The sequence below is a fragment of the Ammospiza caudacuta genome, chromosome 15, assembly GCF_027887145.1.
Source record: "Ammospiza caudacuta isolate bAmmCau1 chromosome 15, bAmmCau1.pri, whole genome shotgun sequence".
NCBI lineage: Eukaryota > Metazoa > Chordata > Aves > Passeriformes > Passerellidae > Ammospiza > Ammospiza caudacuta.
In genome coordinates, this window is record NC_080607.1 from 18,571,486 (window position 1) to 18,591,105 (window position 19,620).

At 54.7% G+C, this 19,620-nt stretch overlaps 1 protein-coding gene across 1 annotated transcript in view; it reads left to right on the plus strand.

Moving 5' to 3' along the window:
• The first annotated feature begins 10,576 nt into the window (after positions 1-10,576).
• The window catches only part of NFATC2 (nuclear factor of activated T cells 2), a 71,178-nt gene continuing 62,134 nt past the window's right edge, over positions 10,577-19,620 (plus strand). Inside the window, exons 1-2 of the mRNA XM_058814841.1 lie at positions 10,577-10,736; positions 18,516-19,542. Of these exons, the coding sequence (XP_058670824.1) occupies positions 10,577-10,736; positions 18,516-19,542 (1,187 nt within the window). The remainder of the gene's footprint in view (positions 10,737-18,515; positions 19,543-19,620) is intronic.

Here is a 19,620-nt window from a genome sequence, read left to right on the forward strand (position 1 = left end):
ATGTGGGTGGATTCCCTGGGCCAGTGGAGCTCAGTGAAGATCCAACACTGTGTAACTCAGCCAAGAGAGTTGAGAAGAATGTCCTTCATTGAGAAGAGGTAATTTAGGCAGGTGTACAGGTGATTTAGACAGGTGCACGGGCAGGAATGAGCCCGAAGCAGCCCCAGGCTGTGAGGATGCTCAGGAAGGGGCTGCAGGAGCCAGGACCTGGCACTGCTGGGGCTGCAGGAGCCAGGAGGGCAGTGAGGGCACAGCCCAGGGTGGGAATCCTGCTCAGCCCCGCTCTGCAGCACACACAGACGTGTGGAGGCTGCTCTGGGAGCCTCGGGTGCGAGGGACACTCGGGGAGAGCACTGTTTATTTTGGAAGGGCCAGCAGCTTTTGTCAAAAATACTTATTGTTGCTGTGAGACTGAAATACCTTTTGCAAGTGGAAAACAGAGATGTCTCCATGAAGTCTCTGATGATAAAGTCCAGGCAGCTGCCCCAATGGCCTGAGAGCACATCCTCAGGAAACCTTGATGCCTTATCTCCCAAAGAGCATGAGAAATAATAATAATTTTTAAAAATAATGGGTTGTATTGCCAAATGCCTGCGTGGAGCAGGGCAGGGAGGTTCATCCTCCAGCAGGGTGATGCTGTGGGCGGCTGCCAGGATAAGTCAGGGACCCCCCTGGGGCTGGGACCCCCAAGCCCCCTGAGCTCCTGCAGCTCTCCCTGAGCTCCTGCAGCTCTCCCCGGTCTCTCCTGCAGCTCTCCCCGGTCTCTCCTGCAGCTCTCCCCGGCTCCTGCAGCTCTCCCCGGTCTCTCCTGCAGCTCTCCCCGGCTCCTGCAGCTCTCCCCGGCCGGGCACGGAGCTCCTTGCTCGGCCTCCTGGGCTGTGAGCCCGGGGTGAGCCCCAGCCGCGCTGTTCCCGGGGTCAAGTTCAGCTTCCAAATCCTCCCCCGAGCCGGAGCTGCTGGGGTCGGGGCCAGCAGATGCATCTCTGCCCTGTCCCCAAAGCCAGGCACCTGCCGGGCACATCCCAGAGGGTGCCAGGGGCATGGGGGGGGGAGCTGGCTCGGTTTTTGGGGGGTAGGGATGCGGTCCAGAATGTGCCCCTAAAAGGAAGAGGAAGTATTCTCCTAAAGAGGGAATAAATAGCTAAAAATATTAGCTATTAATAGCACCCTACCTCCAAAAATAAAATCCCTTAGTGATACCAAAATAAGAAAGCAAAGGAAAGTCGGAGGTATTTGGCCTTCCTTTGAAAAAGGAAGCTAAAAATAACTATATATATATAAAAATCTCTCGTTTCTAGGGAAAGTCTCTGCCCCCGCATCCAGGCTGCACAGTTATATAAGACTTGAACTGCATCCCCCTCTCCTCCGCGGCCGCTCACAACGCGCGGGAGCCGCGGCCAGATGGAGAAAGGTTCCGTCAGGAAAGTTTAACTCAGCGGGGAAGCTGCAGCCAGTGGAGGACACGATTCTTTCGCTGAACTCTCCAAAAGCCTTGGAAATCTTACAGTTGTGTCATATGCTGGTTTGGGGAATGCTAGTCCGGAGGCAGCCGCCAGCCCTCTTTCACTTCTTTATTTATTTATTTCTCTTTTTTTTTTTTTTTTTTTTTTTTCGCGTTGCACTGAGTTTAATTTGGGCAGCAGGATTCAGCACTTTTAAGTTGGAAAAAACTTAGTGGAAGAAGATATTTTAGGAAAAGCCTGTCATGTGAACTAGCGGGAGCCCATCAAACCGGGCTATTAAAAGAAAGACATTGTATTTTTAAACGGCGCAGCCCAGGGCAGCCAACCTGCGTGCCCGGGGCCGGCAGCTCCGCGTGGGAGGCTCCAGGCCGAGCTTTCCGTCGGGGTGGCCCAAAATCCGCTCGGGATCCCCCTGGCCAGGTGCCCCTGGGTTGTGCCCCCCCATCCTGCTGGCCCCGGTTCGCCCCTGCCCGGCTCTGTTCGGTGCCCCCACTGCCCCCTGTGCTCCCCAGGGCAATTCTGACTGGGGGTACTGGGGGCGCTGCTCAGAGCACAGCCAGGCTGAGCTAATTACTTATTTCTCCTGAAGAGTATTTAATGAAAATCGGGGTTTTTTCTCCACAAAAAGCAGCAGCTTTGGGAAACCTCGGTTTCCCTGAACTGTTCCCAAACAGGATTCCCGTGATTGCTGCCCAGCAGCGCTTCTGACTGTGCTGCTGCCGGTGGTGGATGCGCTCAGAGCCGGCGGGGAGCTCAGGTGTGCCACCTGTGAGGGAGTGTCAGGTGTGCCACCTGTGCCGGGGGTCCGGGGTGTCAGGTGTGATACCTGTGTGGGGCATGCGGGGGTCTCAGCTGTGCCACCTGTGCCAGAGTTTGGGGGTCTCAGCTGTGCCCCCTGTGCCGGGGGTCCGGGGTGTTCAGGCGTGATACCCGTGCTGGGGGGTGCGGGGGTGTCAGGTGTGCCCCCTGTGCCAGGTGCGGGGGTTTCAGGTGTGATACCTGTGCCGGGGGATGCCGGGGCCGCCTGCCGAGCAGCGCCGGGGCTTTGCGGGACCTCGCCCGTTTCGAAGCCGCTCTCGGAGGGGGCTGTGAAGGGAAAAGCCTCCAGGTCCGAGCCTGAGGGTCCGGTGCAGCTTTTGGGCCGTGCCATGGCAGGGCTGAGCAGCAGCATCCTCACGGGCCAGCGGCTCAGCCCTGCGGCCGGGCAGGAAAAGGCTCCGGGAGCCGGGGTGCGAGGGGGTCCCGCTGCGGGGCTCGGGGCAGCCGTGGCCGGAGGGGTCCCCGGGCCGGTTGCATAACGGGGCCGGGGAAGGGATTTCCGCCCCGACGTGTCCAAAGATGACAAAGGATAGGAAAGTGAGGTGCGCTGAGTTTCCCTGGGCTGCTGCAGTTGCTAGCCTGCAGGACAACAAACGCGAGCAGCAGAAAGTTTGATTGCGATACCTCCTTCGAGTGGATTTGGGGAGCGAGGGAGCGAAGAATGGAAATGCGGGGCGGGCGCCAGGCAGCCCTCGGCGCTGCCCCGGCCAAGCCCGGCGGCCGTGACTCACCGGGGCTCCGCTGACCCCGGCCGCTCTCCCCGAGGGCGCAGAGCTGCCCCTCCCGGGGAATCCTTTCTGTCTGTGGCCCTGCATCCCTGCAGCAATGAGCTCCGTGCAAGTGCAGCCGCACGGAGACACCGAGCCGGAGAGAGAGGCAGATGCTCCTCACTCAGCGGTGAAAACCATACATTGTGAGACCGCCGCGGTTCATGACATCCCCGGCTTTATTTTCCTGTTTTCTTTTGCTTTATTTTCCTGTTTATACATCGGACATGCAAACACACACGGGTTGTCTTGGTTTCGGAGGCTTCCTTGGCTATTTCGTTCTTGCTAAGCTCCACGTGTATCAGTGGAAATCCATGGGGTTGCTCCTCTCCTAAATTGATCTAAAAATAGGAACAGAGAGAGGTCTGTGCAATGCCACTAAACAAATTCACTGATTCTTAATTTTTCTTTTCGTCTTTGTATGAAGAATTGAGCCAGTGGTAATTAGAAGCCAAAAGCGGTGCCAGTAACAAGATGGGTATTAATAGAGTGCTGCTGAATTTAAAAGACATTAAATATAAGCTGGGGACTTCGCTTTTCTGAATGATTTATTCAAAGGTAAATGCAGCAGCAGCCTGAGCTTGTCTCTGCTGGGAAGAAGGAAAACTTCTGCACAGAAGCCCCGTTGCTTTGAAAGGCTTTGCAGTTCCTGCAAGTTTTGTTTAAAAAGCACACACTGGGATTTTTAACATCATCCATATTTCTTTCTTACTCGCTCTCTAACTTTCTGCTCAACAATTAAGTGCTTGTGCTGCAGACTGAGAAAGCCGCAGAGCTGCCTTGGCCCGGAGCTGGGAGACGTCATGGATTCCTGAGTGTGAAGTTGCAGGAAAGCCCTCAGTTTGGGAGATGGAGCCGATCCAGGGGTTTCCATGGCACTGGGATAAACAGGAGGAAACAGTGAGGGAATCCCGTTATTTTACAGCATTCAAAGACTATAAACACTCGGAGCAGGGAAGGAAGTGGCCTTTCCCTCTCTAGTAACCCTCATCTCAGAGCAGAGAACTGACTTCACTTCAGGAACACGCTCAGCCCAGTTCGGATCCCTCTTTGCACCTCCAAACACTTACTGAGGAGGCGAGCAAGAGGGGTTCCCTCTGTCCGGGCGGCACTGCTTGAAGATGGTTTAAAGGCGATTTTTTTCCCCCTTTTTTTTTTTTTTTTTTTTTTTTCTGCTATAGATTTTTTTTTTTTTTTTGAAATTCCTGATGCAGCGAGAAACTGCCTGCAGGCTGGTACACTACCACCACATCATGAGGCCTATGGATCAAGGTAGGGTGTTGTGCTGTGCGTCCGGGCGCTGTGTGCGTGTCGCTCTGTCCTGCCGCGGCTCCGGCCCGCTGGCAGCCGGGTGGGCAGGAGGGGTTCGCGGCCAGGAGGGCCCTCGGGGAAGGGACCGGGCCGCCTTTAGGTTTGCTTTGCTTTGAAGAGATCCGCCACGGCGATACAAATCCGTCTGGAGCAGCGTCCTTTAAACTGCAGCCAGAGGGACTCTGCTCATCCAAGCCATCAGCCCGGAGTCTCGCTGACTAACGCGGCCGCTTAACCCTTGCGCCGCCCGCCCGGCCCGGGGGCTGGGGCCGGGGGCGCTGCCCGGGCCCGGCGGAGGCAGCGGCAGCACGGCGGCCGGGGCTCGGCTCGGCTCGGCCCGCCCGGGGTGCGCGGGGGGCCCGGTGGGGCCGGGGCCGCGGGCGGGGGCGCGGCCGGGCCGGGCCGGGCGGGGGTCGGGGCTGGGGGCGGCGTGCGGGGTTACGGAGGAGGCAAGAGTTAAGAGTTAAGAGCTGAGAGCTGAGCGCGGCGAGAGGAGGAGCCTGCCCCGCTGTCAGGCACCGGGCGCTCCGCAGCGCGGCTGTTCCCCAGCCCGGGACGGGGCAGCCTTCGGGGATGCTGCGGCTCCCTCGGGCATCCTCCGCTGCGGCCCGGGGCAGGGCAGGGCAGGGCCGGGTGCGGCGGAGGATGCTCGGTGCGGGGCAGCCCTGGCCGCCCGCAGCCCCGTCCCGCAGCGCAGCCGAGCAGCAGCGAGCCCGGCGCTCCCCGGGCGCTCGGAGCCGGGCGGGCTCGGCTGTGACAGCGCTGCCGGTTGGAACAGGGGCACGAGGGGCAGGAGGGGCGCAGGGGAAGGCTCTTCCGTCCCGCCGCTCCATCCCGGATTCCCCATTCCCCGCCCGCTGGCAGCGCCGCTCGGAGCTGAGTCAGAGGCGCGGAGGCTGAGCGGCTCCGGGGGACGGGGCAGCGCGGCACGGCCGCTTTGAGGGCCCTTGGTAGCCGCTGTTTGTTTTCTCCTGCCGGAGCGAGCTCCCCGGGCACCTGCCAAAACATACTCGTTAACACCTACACCCAAAGGGGATCATCCGAGAGCTCCGATTCTCGGACAAGCCAATGGAAAGGCTCTCGAGTGGCTTTATACCGCCTCAGGATCAGGCCATTGCCCTGCCTCGTGTCTCCTCGGCTTTCTCCAGACAAAACTCCCTCTCTGCTGAGCGCTCCAGCTGCTCTTAGTCACTCTCACAACAGCCATGGAAGTTATTTTCTGCAGAGCAAAGGGAACAGGAGAATCCGTGCTCCTGCCGGGGACCTCACCTGCTGCAGGACAGCAGCATCAGAGCTCCGGGCAGCACCACAACCACCACAGTGCTGGGCAGCTCTGCTCTCCCCAGGGCCCTGCAGTCACACCCAGAAGGAAAAGCATTAATTGTATTTTTTGTTTCCAGATGGAATATTTGAGACCACAGTAGCCAGTGGAGCAGTGCAATCAGTTGTACAGAGAGCCTTGAGATGCTCCAGAAAGAACGTGCTCCTGGGCCCAGAATGTATTTTTGCCTTATGCTTGCCCCTGTCAGCGGTGCAGGAGTGATTGGAGCAATCCCTGCCCCTGACTGTCACACTCTGTGTCACAAGGCTGCTCCCAGCATTTCCACAAGGAAAAAGCAGTATGAAACTGCAAGGGGTTAATAATACATGGCATTTTTGGGATCAGTCTCTGCCTCTGGGAGGATTCCTGCACCCACAACAAAGTGTTGGAGTCTTACTAATGCAGGGTGTGTAAATGATGATGTGTTAATAATTTTAAGCCCTCATCCCCTTTTATGATTGGAGCAGGCTCAGGATGAGGAATGAGGGCTCTGCACAAACACCCTGCCAGCAAAAAGCTGCTTTGGTGGCTTTGCTCCCTGAGCTGGGCTTCAGCCAGGGCAGAGACCTTGCCTAGGTGCCCCTGGGTCCCTGTGCCACCCTGGGCTCCCAGGGCTGTCACTTGACCTTTCTCTCCACCAGCCTGTCCTGTGGGACAGCAGCCACAGCCAGCAAATGATTGCAGAGTCCTTCGTGCAGGGCAGGAATCACATTCACAGATGGGACCCTGTCAGAACTGGAGCACTCTTTTATAATATTCCAGCAGATATTCTAAGTGAAATTTCATCACTCATTTTTTAAAAAATAGCCAAGGATAATAATATCCTAGAACTTCTTTTCCACTACTGGTCTAATCTATTTTTTATAAAAACTATGATATGTGCATTCCTTTGGTTTGCCCAGCAGACTTCAGAACTTAATGGGAACGTGGAGATATGAGCAATTTTTCCATTGTCCTTTCTTGCCAAACCACTTTAAGCTTGAAATTGGGGGGTAATATCTCTGACTCAAGCTGACCCCAAAATTGAAAAGTAGCTTGTGTGCCCATGCCTCTCAAAGGAACTACCAGATATTTCTCTCTTCTGTCTCCCTGCTTTTTTTTTTCTCTAATAACACTCCCCACTCTCCAGACCAAGCAACCAGTCACTCACAGGCTGAGCTCATTTTAAAGAGCTTGGATTAAGTCCATGTGCAAGTTTTAGTTGCCTGTTAAATTTCTAATGCCTGCCACATACACCATTAGAACACTTAGATTTTTAAGACAGCATTGACTCATATTTTCTTTGGGGTTTAGCAGCTAAATAGACATGCAGCTTTCTTAATCCACTTTCTCTACCTCTTTTTCTCTTAAAAAGTTTAATGTGACAGTATTGCAGTATTAGAGGTCCAGAGTAAATTATGTATCATGTGGGACAAATAATAATTAGCACAGACATTTCTGAGATCAAACAGAATTTCTTCACCTCAGAGCATGCTCTGCTCCCTTGCATTAGTGAAGTTATTGGTGCAGGGAACACGGGGCAGTACTAGTAGAGACTGAAAATAGAAAATGAGAAGTTACATTGGCAGTGCATTTAAACACTGAGAATTCTGTGGAGCACTCTCTAACTCCCAGTCAGTATGACACTAGAAGTGCTCTCTGTAGCTCTGTTTTTGGATTCCCCGTCCCCCAGCACCTAGGTAGCCCAGAATTCACATTCTTCTGAAGTTTTATTGAAGTGCAGCCCTGCCAAGGGGCAGCACGGATCCAAGTATGTGGAAAAGGGCTGCTCCCGTGCTGCAGTTCCCTGAAATGGCAGCACAGTGATTTCCAGCCCTGCTCTGCGTGCAGCCTGCTGCAAGCATACGTGGCTGCAATTTCTGTTAATGCTGCCAAGGACAGGCTTTGCTTCAGTCCTTCAAACACCTTTTTGGCTCGTGAAAACAGCTTTATAGAAAAACCCCAGAGCTAGGGCTGACTCCTGGATCCCAGGGTGGGTGCTGAGAGCCTGAGCAGAGCTCCATGACCCTGGACACAGGAGAAATGCATGGAGGATCCTCGGGGAAAGGAAGGCTCTGATGTGAAAAAGATTGAGATTTAGGAACACCAAGCAGTATTTCTGTGTTTTGGGCACTGTACTGCAGCCTTTCACTCCAGCCCTAGTGAAAATCAAGCTTTGGGAAGCATTTGTCACATTGTTGGGGTTTTTTCTTTGATGTTTCTGAGTGTATATGCCGTGCTGAAGAGCCCACATTCTATTTAAGTCTAGGAGCTTCCCTGCCTTTCCTTCACCACTAATTATTAATGACAGACTGTGGGCAGTATTTGTCAGTTATGTAGTTATTAACAGCTAAAACTTAATTTATAATGTTTTATTTTCACTGTGGGCTCAAACTCCACTCAGCCTTTGGAAAGCTCCAAAAACTGCAGCTGTCACTTGAGCTGGATTCTGCCACTACCAACGCCTTCACGCCTCTCTAATATTTAGGCCAGATCTGTGTTTTGTGCATTTGTAACATTTCTGCTGGAAATAACACACAGGTAGGTGCAAACCCAGCCCACAGAGCACTCCAACCCACATCTCAGTGCTCTCAGAGCATGTGGGAACTCTGTTCCTGCAGGCTCTGAGCAGTGACCGTATGGAGGGTGTCCTGGTGTGCCCTGCAGGGAGGAGCAGCAGGGACACTCTGCATTACAGCCTGGTGCCTCCTGCTCCCCGACATCTGTCAGGCTGGCTGCTGGGCAAAAATCCCCGAATCCTATAAGCTGAGCTAATTCCTGCGTTTCTCTAGCACTTTTCTCACTGCTGTCCTGTCGCCCTCGCTCCTGGGCAGAGGCAGGACTGATGATTCTGTGTGCCAGCACTGACACGCTGCTCTTGGAAAGCAAAAGGTACAATTTCCATTTGTGGGGCATTACTAATCACAGGAGTAGCTGAGGAAAAATTTGAAGCTTCACATGGGAAGTAAAGGATGGGATAGAGCTTTAGCAGAAGTCAGGGTCATCTCCCCATGCCCTCCTGCCAATCACCTGTATCTCACTTGAAAAGCCCAAAGTTTTTGTGCCATTTCTTTCTGAGGCTAATCCAATTGATGCTCTCCAGTCGTGCTCCGTGTGGGGTCAGCTGTGAGGATGACAGCTCTCTTTAGTGCTAAGCCAAGATCAGCAAGTAGATTTTGTTTTTCTAATGAATTTTAAATAGAAGAGGCGATGATAAAAGGCCAGTGCTCAGCAAAGGGTTAGGATCACTGGATAACAGATACAAACAATCCAGTTTAATAGATGTTTAAACAATTCAGAACAAGCCAGGCTGTCAGAGAGAGCAGCACAGGTTCCCCAAAGGGCTGCCAGTGAATACCTCAGTGAACATTCTGTCTGCAGGCTCACCTGCCCTTTCTGACAGGCACTTCTCCCTATCCCCTGGCACCTTCCAGTAACAAATGAATGCCACAAGGCCTGACTGGTGTGAGTGCTGCCCACCTGGCCTGGTGCAGCCTCCCAGGTTTGGCTGCTCAGCCCAGCCCTGTGTGGTGGTTCTGCTCACCCAGAGGTGCCCCAGGAGCTGCAGGGGGACCTGCCAGTCCTGGGCTTCTCCAGAACTCAGTGAAGAACCTGACTGCAAACTGCAGGGAAAGTCTGAGTTCTTGTCCTCTGGATGAGCACAGGATGGAGCAAAAGGGTGTGATGAGAATGATTTGTCATTACTTGGCTGGACACATTAATGAGAAAGGCAGTAGGTTATAAACCCCACTGCAGAGATTCTGGTTCATGTGTGCTTTAAAACAGACTTTCTGTGACCTTGCACAAGTAACGTAACTTAAAGATTTGTCTTGCAGTTAATGCCGCTGTGCTGACAGGCTTAGCAAATAAAAACAAGCTGAAGTAAACACCAAAATACTTTTAAAATTATCTTGGTCCTTCTGCCTTTGCCTCCCTGCCCTGTCTACAGACTGGGAGCATTTTTCAAACTCACAGACCTGATGACAGCCATCTGCACACTCATAAAGGGCAGCACACAGACAGGTAAGCGAGGGAACCGCAGCTGGCTGAGCACACAAACCAGGGTCCCCTGTCACCCACGAGCGAAGTCACTGCTGCTGGTAGGGCTGTCCCAGGGGCAGGAGGCTGTCGGGGGCAGTGGCCAGCACCCCGTGCAGGGCCAGGGCACACGGGATGAATGCAGTCAATGTGGTGGAAGTGCCTGGGGACGTGGGGGAGCTGGCAGCACCCGGCTGTGGTCAGCAGGGACCGCGGCGAGCGCCCATCCTCTGAAACGCTGTTTGTGAGCGAGGCAGGAGGAGAACAGAGCCCTTGTGCACGGCGGTCGGTGCCTGTAAAGGTGCCCCAGCTGGGAGAGGCTGTCCTGCGCTCACAGGGAGCACGTGGCGCGGCATGCGCGAAGCCCGCACGGGCAGGGACACTGCAGCCCTCCAGAGAGGGGCTGGGGCAGACAGCCGGTCACAGCGAACGAGGGGCACCAGGGCGGAGATGCTCGGCCAAGGGTACCGTTTGTGGAGCCCCCGAGCCGGGCCAGCCCCGTTATCCCGGTGCTGCTGCCGCGGGCGCGGGGCCCGTGCGGTGCTGCCGGGCCGGTGCCGGCTCCTCCCCGGGGGCGGCCCCGGCGCAGGTGGCTGCGAGGAGCAGGAAGCTGCCCCGCTGCCGCCCGTGCCGTGCCGTGGTGTGCTGTGCTGTGCTGTGCTGTGCCGGGCCGAGCCGTGCCGCCCGGGGCTCGCCGCCCGCACCCGCCGTCGGGGCAGCGCGCCCGCCGCAGCCTCCCCAGCCAGGGCATTTATTTCTTGGCGTTTCCTCGCGTTGTTCTCTCCGTTTCCCGCTGTGACCGCCCGGCTCTCGCTGCCGGAGGCTCCGCCGGGTCGCGGCTCTCCGCCGGGTCGGGGCAGCCCAGCTCCCGGGCCGCCATGAGCGCCGCGGGCCCCGGGCCCGGGCCCGGCCCCGACCCCGGCCCGCAGGAGGGGGGCCCGGGGCCCGGCCCCGGCCCGGCCCGGCCGGACAGCCCGCAGGAGGAGCTCGACTTCTCCATCCTCTTCGACTACGACTACGACTACAAGCCGATCGAAGGTTGGTGAGGGGCCGCCCGGGCGCGGCGGAGCCCCCGGCAGCTCCTCGGGGCCGGCCCGGCAGGCGGGGCTGGGCCGCGGCCGTCGGTGCTGCTGGGCCGGCAGGTGCCTGCCCGGGGCCGCTGCACCGAGCGGCTCGGTGTGAGCCGGGCTGCAGTGTCGGGCCGGCCGGGCACATCGCCGCTGTCCCCATGCCGTGCAGCCGGCAGGGCAGCGGAGGCGCTCGGCACAGCCCGGCCGGGCTCTCGCTGTCCCCGCACCGTGCCCAAGCAGCTCCCGGGCAGCCGGAGCGCTGGGGCGTGCAGCCCTCGGAGCCGCTGTCGGCCCTGTGCTGCCCTCGGAGCCGCTGTCGGCCCTGTGCTGCCCTCGGAGCCGCTGTCGGCCCTGTGCTGCCCTCGGAGCCGCTGTCGGCCCTGTGCTGCCCTCGGAGCCGCTGTCGGCCCTGTGCTGCCCTCGGAGCCGCTGTCGGCCCTGTGCTGCCCTCGGAGCCGCTGTCGGCCCTGTGCTGCCCTCGGAGCCGCTGTCGGCCCTGTGCTGCCCTCGGAGCCGCTGTCGGCCCTGTGCTGCCCTCGGAGCCGCTGCCGGCTCTGTGCTGCTCTCGGAGCCGCTGTCGGCTCTGTGCTGCCTTCGGAGCCGCTGCCGGCCCTGAGCAGCCCTCGGAGCTGCTGTCGGCTCTGTGCTGCCCTCGGAGCCGCAGCCCGCTCTGTGCTGCCCTCGGAGCTGCTGCCCGCTCTGTGCTGCCCTCGGAGCCGCAGCCCGCTCTGTGCTGCCCTCGAAGCTGCTGCCAGCCTTGAGCCCGACCCGCCCGCAGCCATGGCTCCAGCTTAGGGGCAAACAGCACCAGCTTAAGTTAGAATTGAGAAAAAAAAAAAAAAAAAGGAAAGCTTTGCAGGCTGTTCTGCTTTTCTGGGCTTTTGCTGTGATACTTAAAGAGCAGCGCAGCGGCAAGTGTTCCCTGACTTTCTAAATTTTAGTTCGGTCTGTTGATGGTACTAAACAGGGATGCTTCCCATAAAGTATAGATTTGTCTAAACAAGACAAAGCTGAGAGGACCCAGAGGAATGATTTGTTGGGATGTTGTCTCTAAGATACATTGGTTTGGATTCTGCTCAGTGGAGAGCTGATGTTTCCCCGGGGCATCTCAGAGATGTTGTGTTCCTCTGAAGGAGGAGACCTTTGAGGCCTGAGTTGTGGTGTCATCAGTGAAATGGAGACTTGTTGCTGAGTTTTATTCTCTCTGTCCTTGTTTAAGTGTACAAATGTGCACCAGCATCGAAGCTTACTGGGGATGGTCCATGCCATCAGGTGGACAAAGCTGAATTTTCTTCCAAGGTTTCATGTAGATCAAAATAAGCTACAATAAATCCACGATGGGGAGGGGTTAATGGTTTTAATGAAAATACACTGAATGTCAGTGAAAGCTTCAGATGCTGGTGTGTTCACATCTTTACAGTACACAGTGCTGCTGTGAAGCCTTTAGTGGGAAGTTCTACAGAATATAATCATACGTAGGTGGGGGTAGAAAGTTTAATCTTCAAACCACATAAATGCAGAGCAGTGTGTGCTTGTTGTAGAAGTAACTTCCTTCTTGAGCCTGCTTTCTTCACTTTTGAATGACTGGAAACCATAATTAGTAGTAATTTTGTTCCAAAGATGGAAATCATTAGCATTAAAACAAAAAAAAAAGATCCCAACCATATATATGAGCATTGTAATCTGGAGAACATTCTCCCTGGCTTTGAAAAGGCAGCAGCTCCAGTCTGTAAGCAATCCAGGATACATCCGCAAGCTTTAATGTACAAAAGATTAAAGCGTGTTTACACGAGAGCAGAAAATGGTCAATTTCTGAGCAAGGGCTTTGTCCACATGCTGCTGGTAACTGATGCTCATTGTTCATGTGCAGTCCTGGCCTCATCTGAACTGCACTTGGGCAAACAGTCCTGTGTAGAGCAGGATTCAAAGTGGAACCAAAACCAAAGGAGTGGGTCCCAGCTCTTCAGTCTGGTTCCTGCATTTGGTTCCTGCCTCCCAGCCTGGGCTGCTCCACGCACCGCTCATGACACATCCTGAAATAACACATCTATAAGCATGCTAAAAGGGATTTTTGAAACTTAAAAAATGCAGGAAAATGTAAATTTGTGGCTCTAGGAATGGATTGGGGTGAACATTTATTCCTGATAAACAATTTTTTGAAAGGTTGGAATTTGGCAGTATCCATCCAAAGCTGTGTTTTAAAAGTAGGACCTATATCACAACTTGTTGTCATGGGGATGCCAGAATATCCTTCCTGAAAGTGTCTGGCATTCAGTAGTGCTTGTGTGTGCCATGGACTGATATAAAAGCAACAGGGAAATGAAGGGTCAACAAAAACCCTGCAGTCAATATTGTTAATATTAGATGTTCCTCTTGAAGCCAGCCATTTCCAAAAGCAGCAGTGCTGTTGAGAGTGCTTTTTACCTTTACTTGCCAGACTTTAATTAGCAATATTCTCAGGATTTGCAAACAAGAAACATCTGCTGAACTCAGGGGCCTGTCCAGGTGAACAGGATCTGGGAGTGTGGGCAAGGCATGCGCTGCTTTCAAGGGGAAGCTGTGATTTCATTTGGCCATTGAGGATGTTTTATGTGTCCTTTGAGCACAAAAGTGTGGGATGCATTCCCTGCAGAGTTCTTGTGCAGGTGTTGGTAGTGGTATCAGCGATAGCCCCAATTTTAGCTCGTTTCAGACATGCCAGGTGAGTTAATGAGCGTTTCCAAATGAGCTCCTGCAAACAGGGCTCCCAGAGGAGCGAGTTCTGATGGCTGCTGGGTGTGCTCTTCCCTCACACCTGTTGCTGGCTGCTGAGAGACAAAATGCTGAGCTGCAGACAGTGCTGTGCTCCAGCAGCTCCCTCGGGTTTGCTGGGGGATGATCTGCTGAGAGGTAAAGCTGCCACTTCATTTTTAATGCTTGAGCTCAGCCCTTCTGGGAGCTGATGCTCTGAGGGGTGTTCTGCAAATCCAGACAAAACCTGTGTTTAAATAAGATTCCAGATGAAACCCTGCCCTGACAGCAGGTAAGCATGCAGATGGGAAGGAGTGTTTTCTGGAGGCTCAGGCCTTGCTGTAGCTGATTACACTCTGAGTCTGCATCTGGTGATATGGATCTACAAGGCCTGTGTGTGTAGTGTAGGGAGGGGAAGCAGGGAGCACCCATAAATATTAATATTCCTCCAAATGCTTGTTTGTATGTAGACAGACTCCCAGGGACATTGCCACATCTTGTAGGTGTCAAGCCCTGAATAATTTGCCTTGTTCCTTTTTTTCTTCCCCCAGATGCAAAGCTATTAAAAGGAAAAAAAAATTGAAAGTGCATGCAGTTGGGTCCTGGGGCTGGCTCAGGAACACAGGAGGCAGTGTTCAGCGCTGCCATAAGGAAACAAATATGCACATCTACCAGAGAATTCCAGATTTCACTCAGGAAACCAGCTCTCACTTGGAGCTTCCAAGCAGTTAGTGTAAATAACAGACAGCTCAGCTTTTGAAAAATGCAAAGAAGCTCTGGACTGGCCATTCAAATGACAATAAGCAAGTTAATTAAAAAAAGCAAATGGACTCTTTTCCTTATGCAAATAAGGGACTCCAGTTCAATCCCAGGAGCTGCAGCCAGCGGATGTGAGGTCAGAGCCCAGCTCGTGCCCCTGGCCTGCACAGGGCTATCTTTAGCTTTTCCTAGAGCATGGTTTGGATAAGCCCGGCGTGGAATGCAGCTGCTGGGTGGGCCTTTATTCCCTCATTTCATGCTAATTGTCACATTTGGCTGAGTGGTGGCTTTGAAGGCGCTGCCTTGTTTCAGACCAGCGCAGGGTGGCCGTCCCCAAGGCGTGTGTGCTCACCCTGCTGTGACCCTGGCCTTGGGCAGCCTCGGGAGCCTTTCCCTTTCCACCATTTAGAGATGTGCGAAAGGCAGTTTGGTAAATCAAGGGTCGTGTCCTTTGGAACTGAAATCCCTTGATCTCTTTCGCCTGTGGTTCAGCTCTCCCTGGGTTCCTGAGGGCACTCCTGAGGCTCTTCCCCTGGGGAGGCTGCCTGGCTTCCCCAGGGCTGGTGGGGCTGTGTCTGCACCCTTTCTGGGTCTGGCCAGGGGAGCTCTTTGGTGGTTATTTGCAGTACAGGAGCATCCAGGGCCCTGCTGTGGTGAGAGATACAGTCATGGGTGTAAGATCTGTGGGAAAAAGGGGCAGTGAGAGCTGGCAGCTTGTGGGCAGCTTGGGTGGGATCGCAGAGGGCTTGGGCATCACACTGCTCTAGGAAGAGGAGTGAGTGACACAGGGAAGGATGTTTGCTGACAGCAGAGCTGACTGAGAGCACGAGGAGGTGCCAGCGCTGCCTGGGTGTGAGACTCGCTTTCCTTTACCCCCCTGTGAAAGCAGAAGGATCCTTTGGTACTGAATCAGAAGGTGAATCAGCAGTGAAACCTCGGGCTGGGAAGTGCTTGAGTGCAGGGAGGGGGGAAGTGCTGGAGCTGCCTGTGCTGAGGGCTGTCTGTGAAATACCCATCAGAGCAGCAGTGGAGAGAACAGTGCTTTGCTGGAGTATCGCAGTCTGTGTTCTGGGGTGCTATATGCAGAAATGGATGAACTCTGGATGCTGGCACAGCCTTGGGAGCAAAGCTTATCTCTGAGTTGCTTCATTCCTTGGAAAACACCTTTGCTGGGCTGATCCATGCCGTACCTGTTCTCTGTGAGGGCTCTCCCTCCCTGGGAGCCCAGCTGGAGGGTGGCAGGGCTGTTCCTGCCATCCCAGTGTGGCAGAGGGCCAGCACTGTGAGGTTTGCTGCCCTGAGCTCCTGTCCAAGCTCACCTTGGCAGGTCAGGGAGAAGCTTGAGTGGTGCTGGGGCCATCTGCCTGGAGCCACTGCTGTGTCCTGGGCTCTGTGTCCCCATGGCAGCTGCAAGGGCAGGGAGAAAGCAGCCGAGCTGCTGGCCAGCATCCTGTGCCCTCACAAAGGCAGGGCTGGACGCTGCTCACAGAAGCAGCTGCTGGTGATGCTCCTCTCCCGGGGCTGCTGGCTCTGCCCTGCCCTTTCCTCGAGCATATTCCTGACCTCAGCCGAGCTGGCCGGAGCGGAGCAGCCAGTCCCCTGCTGCTGAAGCAACAGGCAGCATTCCTGCTGATTTCCATGGAAGGGCGTTTATTTGTGGGAGCAGCCGTCGCTGTTTGAGCGCGGTGCCCGCATCCTTGCGCGGTGAGGTCAGAGCCGCTGCAGCATCCCCGGCGTTGCCGTGGGGACAGAGCCGTGGGCAGAGCAGCGGGACAGTGCCGGCATTGTGCAGCTCCCGCAGCCCCAGCCCAGCCCGTGAGTCAGGCCCGGCCTCTCCCGGCACGGCACGGCACGGCCCGGGCAGGGTGTGTGCCCCGCCGTGCCCACGGGCAGCACTGACAGCTTGCCGTGCGGGCAGAGTCAATAAACATCGCTGCTGCTGGAGCTGGGGGTGTTTGCTGGGCTGTGTCCCGCTGCCAGGGCAGGCTGCGGCTTGCTCTGTGTGTGTGTGTGTGTGTGTGAGCGCTGTTATTCACACCTGCAACGTGGGGCAGTGCCAGGCTGAAAGTGCTCTTTGAAACGCGCTGTTTCAGGGGTAAGCCGGGAAAATGTGGGCTGTCTGAAGCCCGGGTTTTGATGGGCTGTCACTGTGAGTAAGGGGTGCGTTCTTTATTCAGCAAACTTTTAAAATTACACATGCACATACAATACATTTGCGTTTCCCATACCCAACATGAGCCTCCCCCAGCTGACTTTGCTGCTGGCTGTGTTGAGTTTTGGTTCTGTACCTGTTGTACCTGGCACAGCTAATTCAGTTTAAGGTGTGGGGAGCAGCTTTAGCTGTGGGTGTGCTGCACAGGGAGCTGACAGGCTCACCTGTTCCTTGAGGTGAAGCTGCTCAGCCTGGAGAGGTTTCTGCTCCTGCTGGTGCACAAACCCTGCATCGAGCCTGGCATCCAGCCTGGCCCTGCCTGGGGCTGGTTTTGCCCCCTGGCATCAGCTGGAAAGGGGCTGGCTGTCCCCAGAGCATGCTTTGAGGCCGTGGGGGTGTGTTTCTCTGCTCAGCGTGCAGACATGATGAGTTCTGTTCAAAGGGAATCTCAGCAGCGATCTCGAGGCTCGATGTGTCAGACCTGAGTGATGGGGATGACACACTGCTCCTGAGTGCCAAAGCTCTGAAATCAACGGCGCTAAAAATACGTTTGGCTCGCAATTCAGTGACTCGTTGCTGTTTTCCTATCCCCAAACCAGCTGTGTGCTGGGATTAAAAGCCAGAGGGAACCTTAAGAAATGTGCAAGCTGGGCTGTCGTGTGCAGCTCCCCTCCTGTCCCAGCCATTCTGTGTGTTGGTTTGTTTGCTCGGCTCTTGGGGTTTCCCACTGATCACAAAGGCTCAGCAGTTCCTAAAAATGAACAGAAGCCCGCTGAAAATAAGTCAAAATCTCTCTGCATGTAGAAATTTCACTGGGAACTTCTGCTGCTTTTGCAGAAAGCACAGTCAGCTCCTGCCTGGCTTTCTGTGTGGTATTTTCTCATGGGAATTGCTGTCTAATGTCATGTAGGAGTTAGACAAAATGCTGGAGCAGTAATTTAAATATTTAAATGAAACCCTCTGCCTGTGACATGCACTGATCTGTGCCCAGAGTGAGCAGATAGGGTGAATTAATCCCAAATTGTGGAGCTGTTTCTGGTATTTCCTGCTGGAAACACTGAAATCTTTAAAAACATATACAAATCCTGGTAATGTTTTGCATGTTTTTGTGTCATGACAAATATTCTTCTGCTCCAGGGGCTGATGTCCATGGGAATGCCTGCCATGGCTCTGCTCTCTGGGATGCCACTGCCAGTGCACATCCTCAGGTGCTGGGACCGGGCTGGAGCTGGGCTCTGCAGTGCTGGTGGGAATTCTGTGTTCCCTGGAAGCATCCCTGTGCTCTGCAGCCTGGGCAGAGTTTGCAAAATGGGAATCTCTGAAAATTGAGGGGTTTGGGTACCAGCAGAGAGGGAGCTCTACTGAACACTTGTTATTGTGTATTTTATAACCCCTGTCTGAAAATGTTCCCTGGGCTGAAATTGGAATGGGATTGCCCTTAACCACAGGGCTGGATTCTTCCTCCCTGTCTCTTCTCTAACAAATATTTGTGAATGTGTTTTCTGACTCACATGAAACCTGTCACCAAACTTGCTGTCATGTTGCAGAGCCAAACAAATCATCACACAGATCTGACTTTTCAGTGTAAGAGTTTGAGCTCAGCTTGGGTTCGTGAAGCCTTTCCTGGCTGGGTTTGGCTGTGTAAGGAAGGTGTTTCTCCCTTCTGCAAAAGCTGTTCCTCAACATTTGGTTTTATGTAGACCTGTTTGGAAATGATTTTGTGATGTGCTGGTTTCAGTCCAGCTCCTGGTTGGCAAAATGTGACCAAAGTCACAGCACCCGGGGTGTCCTTGGCAGGAGGCTGTGGACAGAGGGGCTGACACGCTGCTCACCTGCCTAGGGGATCCCTCAGGTGAGGCTCAGGCAGCAGGAGCCTGGCTGGAGGTGTTTGCAGTGCTTCTGTCCATGCTGCACCTGCCCTGAGCGCTTGAGCTTCCCTGGCTCTTAATCCAGTACTTCTCACAGGCATTAACTGCAGTGAAAAAGAATGAAATAATAAGCTAATATCAGATCACAACCAGTTTATAAGTATGCATTTTTTTAATCCATGATTGCTCAGCTTCTGTAACAATATTTACAGTCTGAAAGAGACCCTTCTTTTTCCAGAAGAACCGACTCCACATAAAACCAACAGCCCACCCTCTGGAGTTACATACGCTCATGATGTCTTGGACTGTGGCCTCAAGCCATGCCCCCTGCCTTTTCCTAGCCTTGCTGCAGATCCCATGGGCAGATATGGACAGCCAGATAGCATAGGGCCAACACCTACAAACCCTGCCAACGCTGCAGGGGCCTCTGCTCCGAGCCCTAGGATTGAAATAACTCCATATCATGAACTGATCCATTCGGGGGGGCCCTTCCGCAGCAGAGACACAGATGTTCTGTTGGCAGAACATCAGCCAAACTCAGCCACCACTAGCCCCAGGGTTACCCTGCCTGTCCCTGGCTTTGAGGGCTACAGAGAACCACTGTGTCTGAGCCCAGCTAGTAGCGGCTCCTCTGCAAGTTTCATTTCAGAGACAAATGTATCTCCTTGCACGTCTCCATGTGTTTCACCAAATAATGGTCCTAGTGATGACCTTTGTCCGCAGTTTCAAAACATCCATACTCATTATTCTCCTAGAACCTCTCCAATAATGTCACCACGAACAAGCACCACGGAGGAAGCCTGCTTGGGACGCCACTCACCATCTCCCTGTCCCAACTCAAGGTCCTCGTCGCCAGGTGCAAAGCGGAGGTTCTCTTGCACGGGGCTCTACAGCGCCCAGCTGCCCTGCTCCTCGCCCCGGCAGTCGCGGAGCCCCTCTCCACAGCCCTCTCCTCGCCTGCCCCCGAGAGAGGACACCTCTGCAGCCACTTACACGCAGCTGGCCAGCGCTGCCCTTGCCATGGATGCTATGAGCAGCCTTCCCACGGATCCCTCCTGCGGCGTCCCCACCAAGATCTGGAAAACCAGCCCCGATCCTTCGCCCGTGGCTTCCCACAAAAACAGCATTCCGTGTCACGTCTTTCAGACTGTCGACTTCCACGGGCCTTGTGAGCAGGAGGACAGGAGAAACTCGGCCCCAGAATCCATTCTCTTGGTTCCTCCATCCTGGACGAAGCAGCTGGTGCCTGCCATACCAATCTGCAGGTATGTAATGCTTCCTGTGGGTGTCTTTTCCATGTTTTTTCTTGGTTTGGTGTCCTCTGTCATGGCTGATGATCCCTA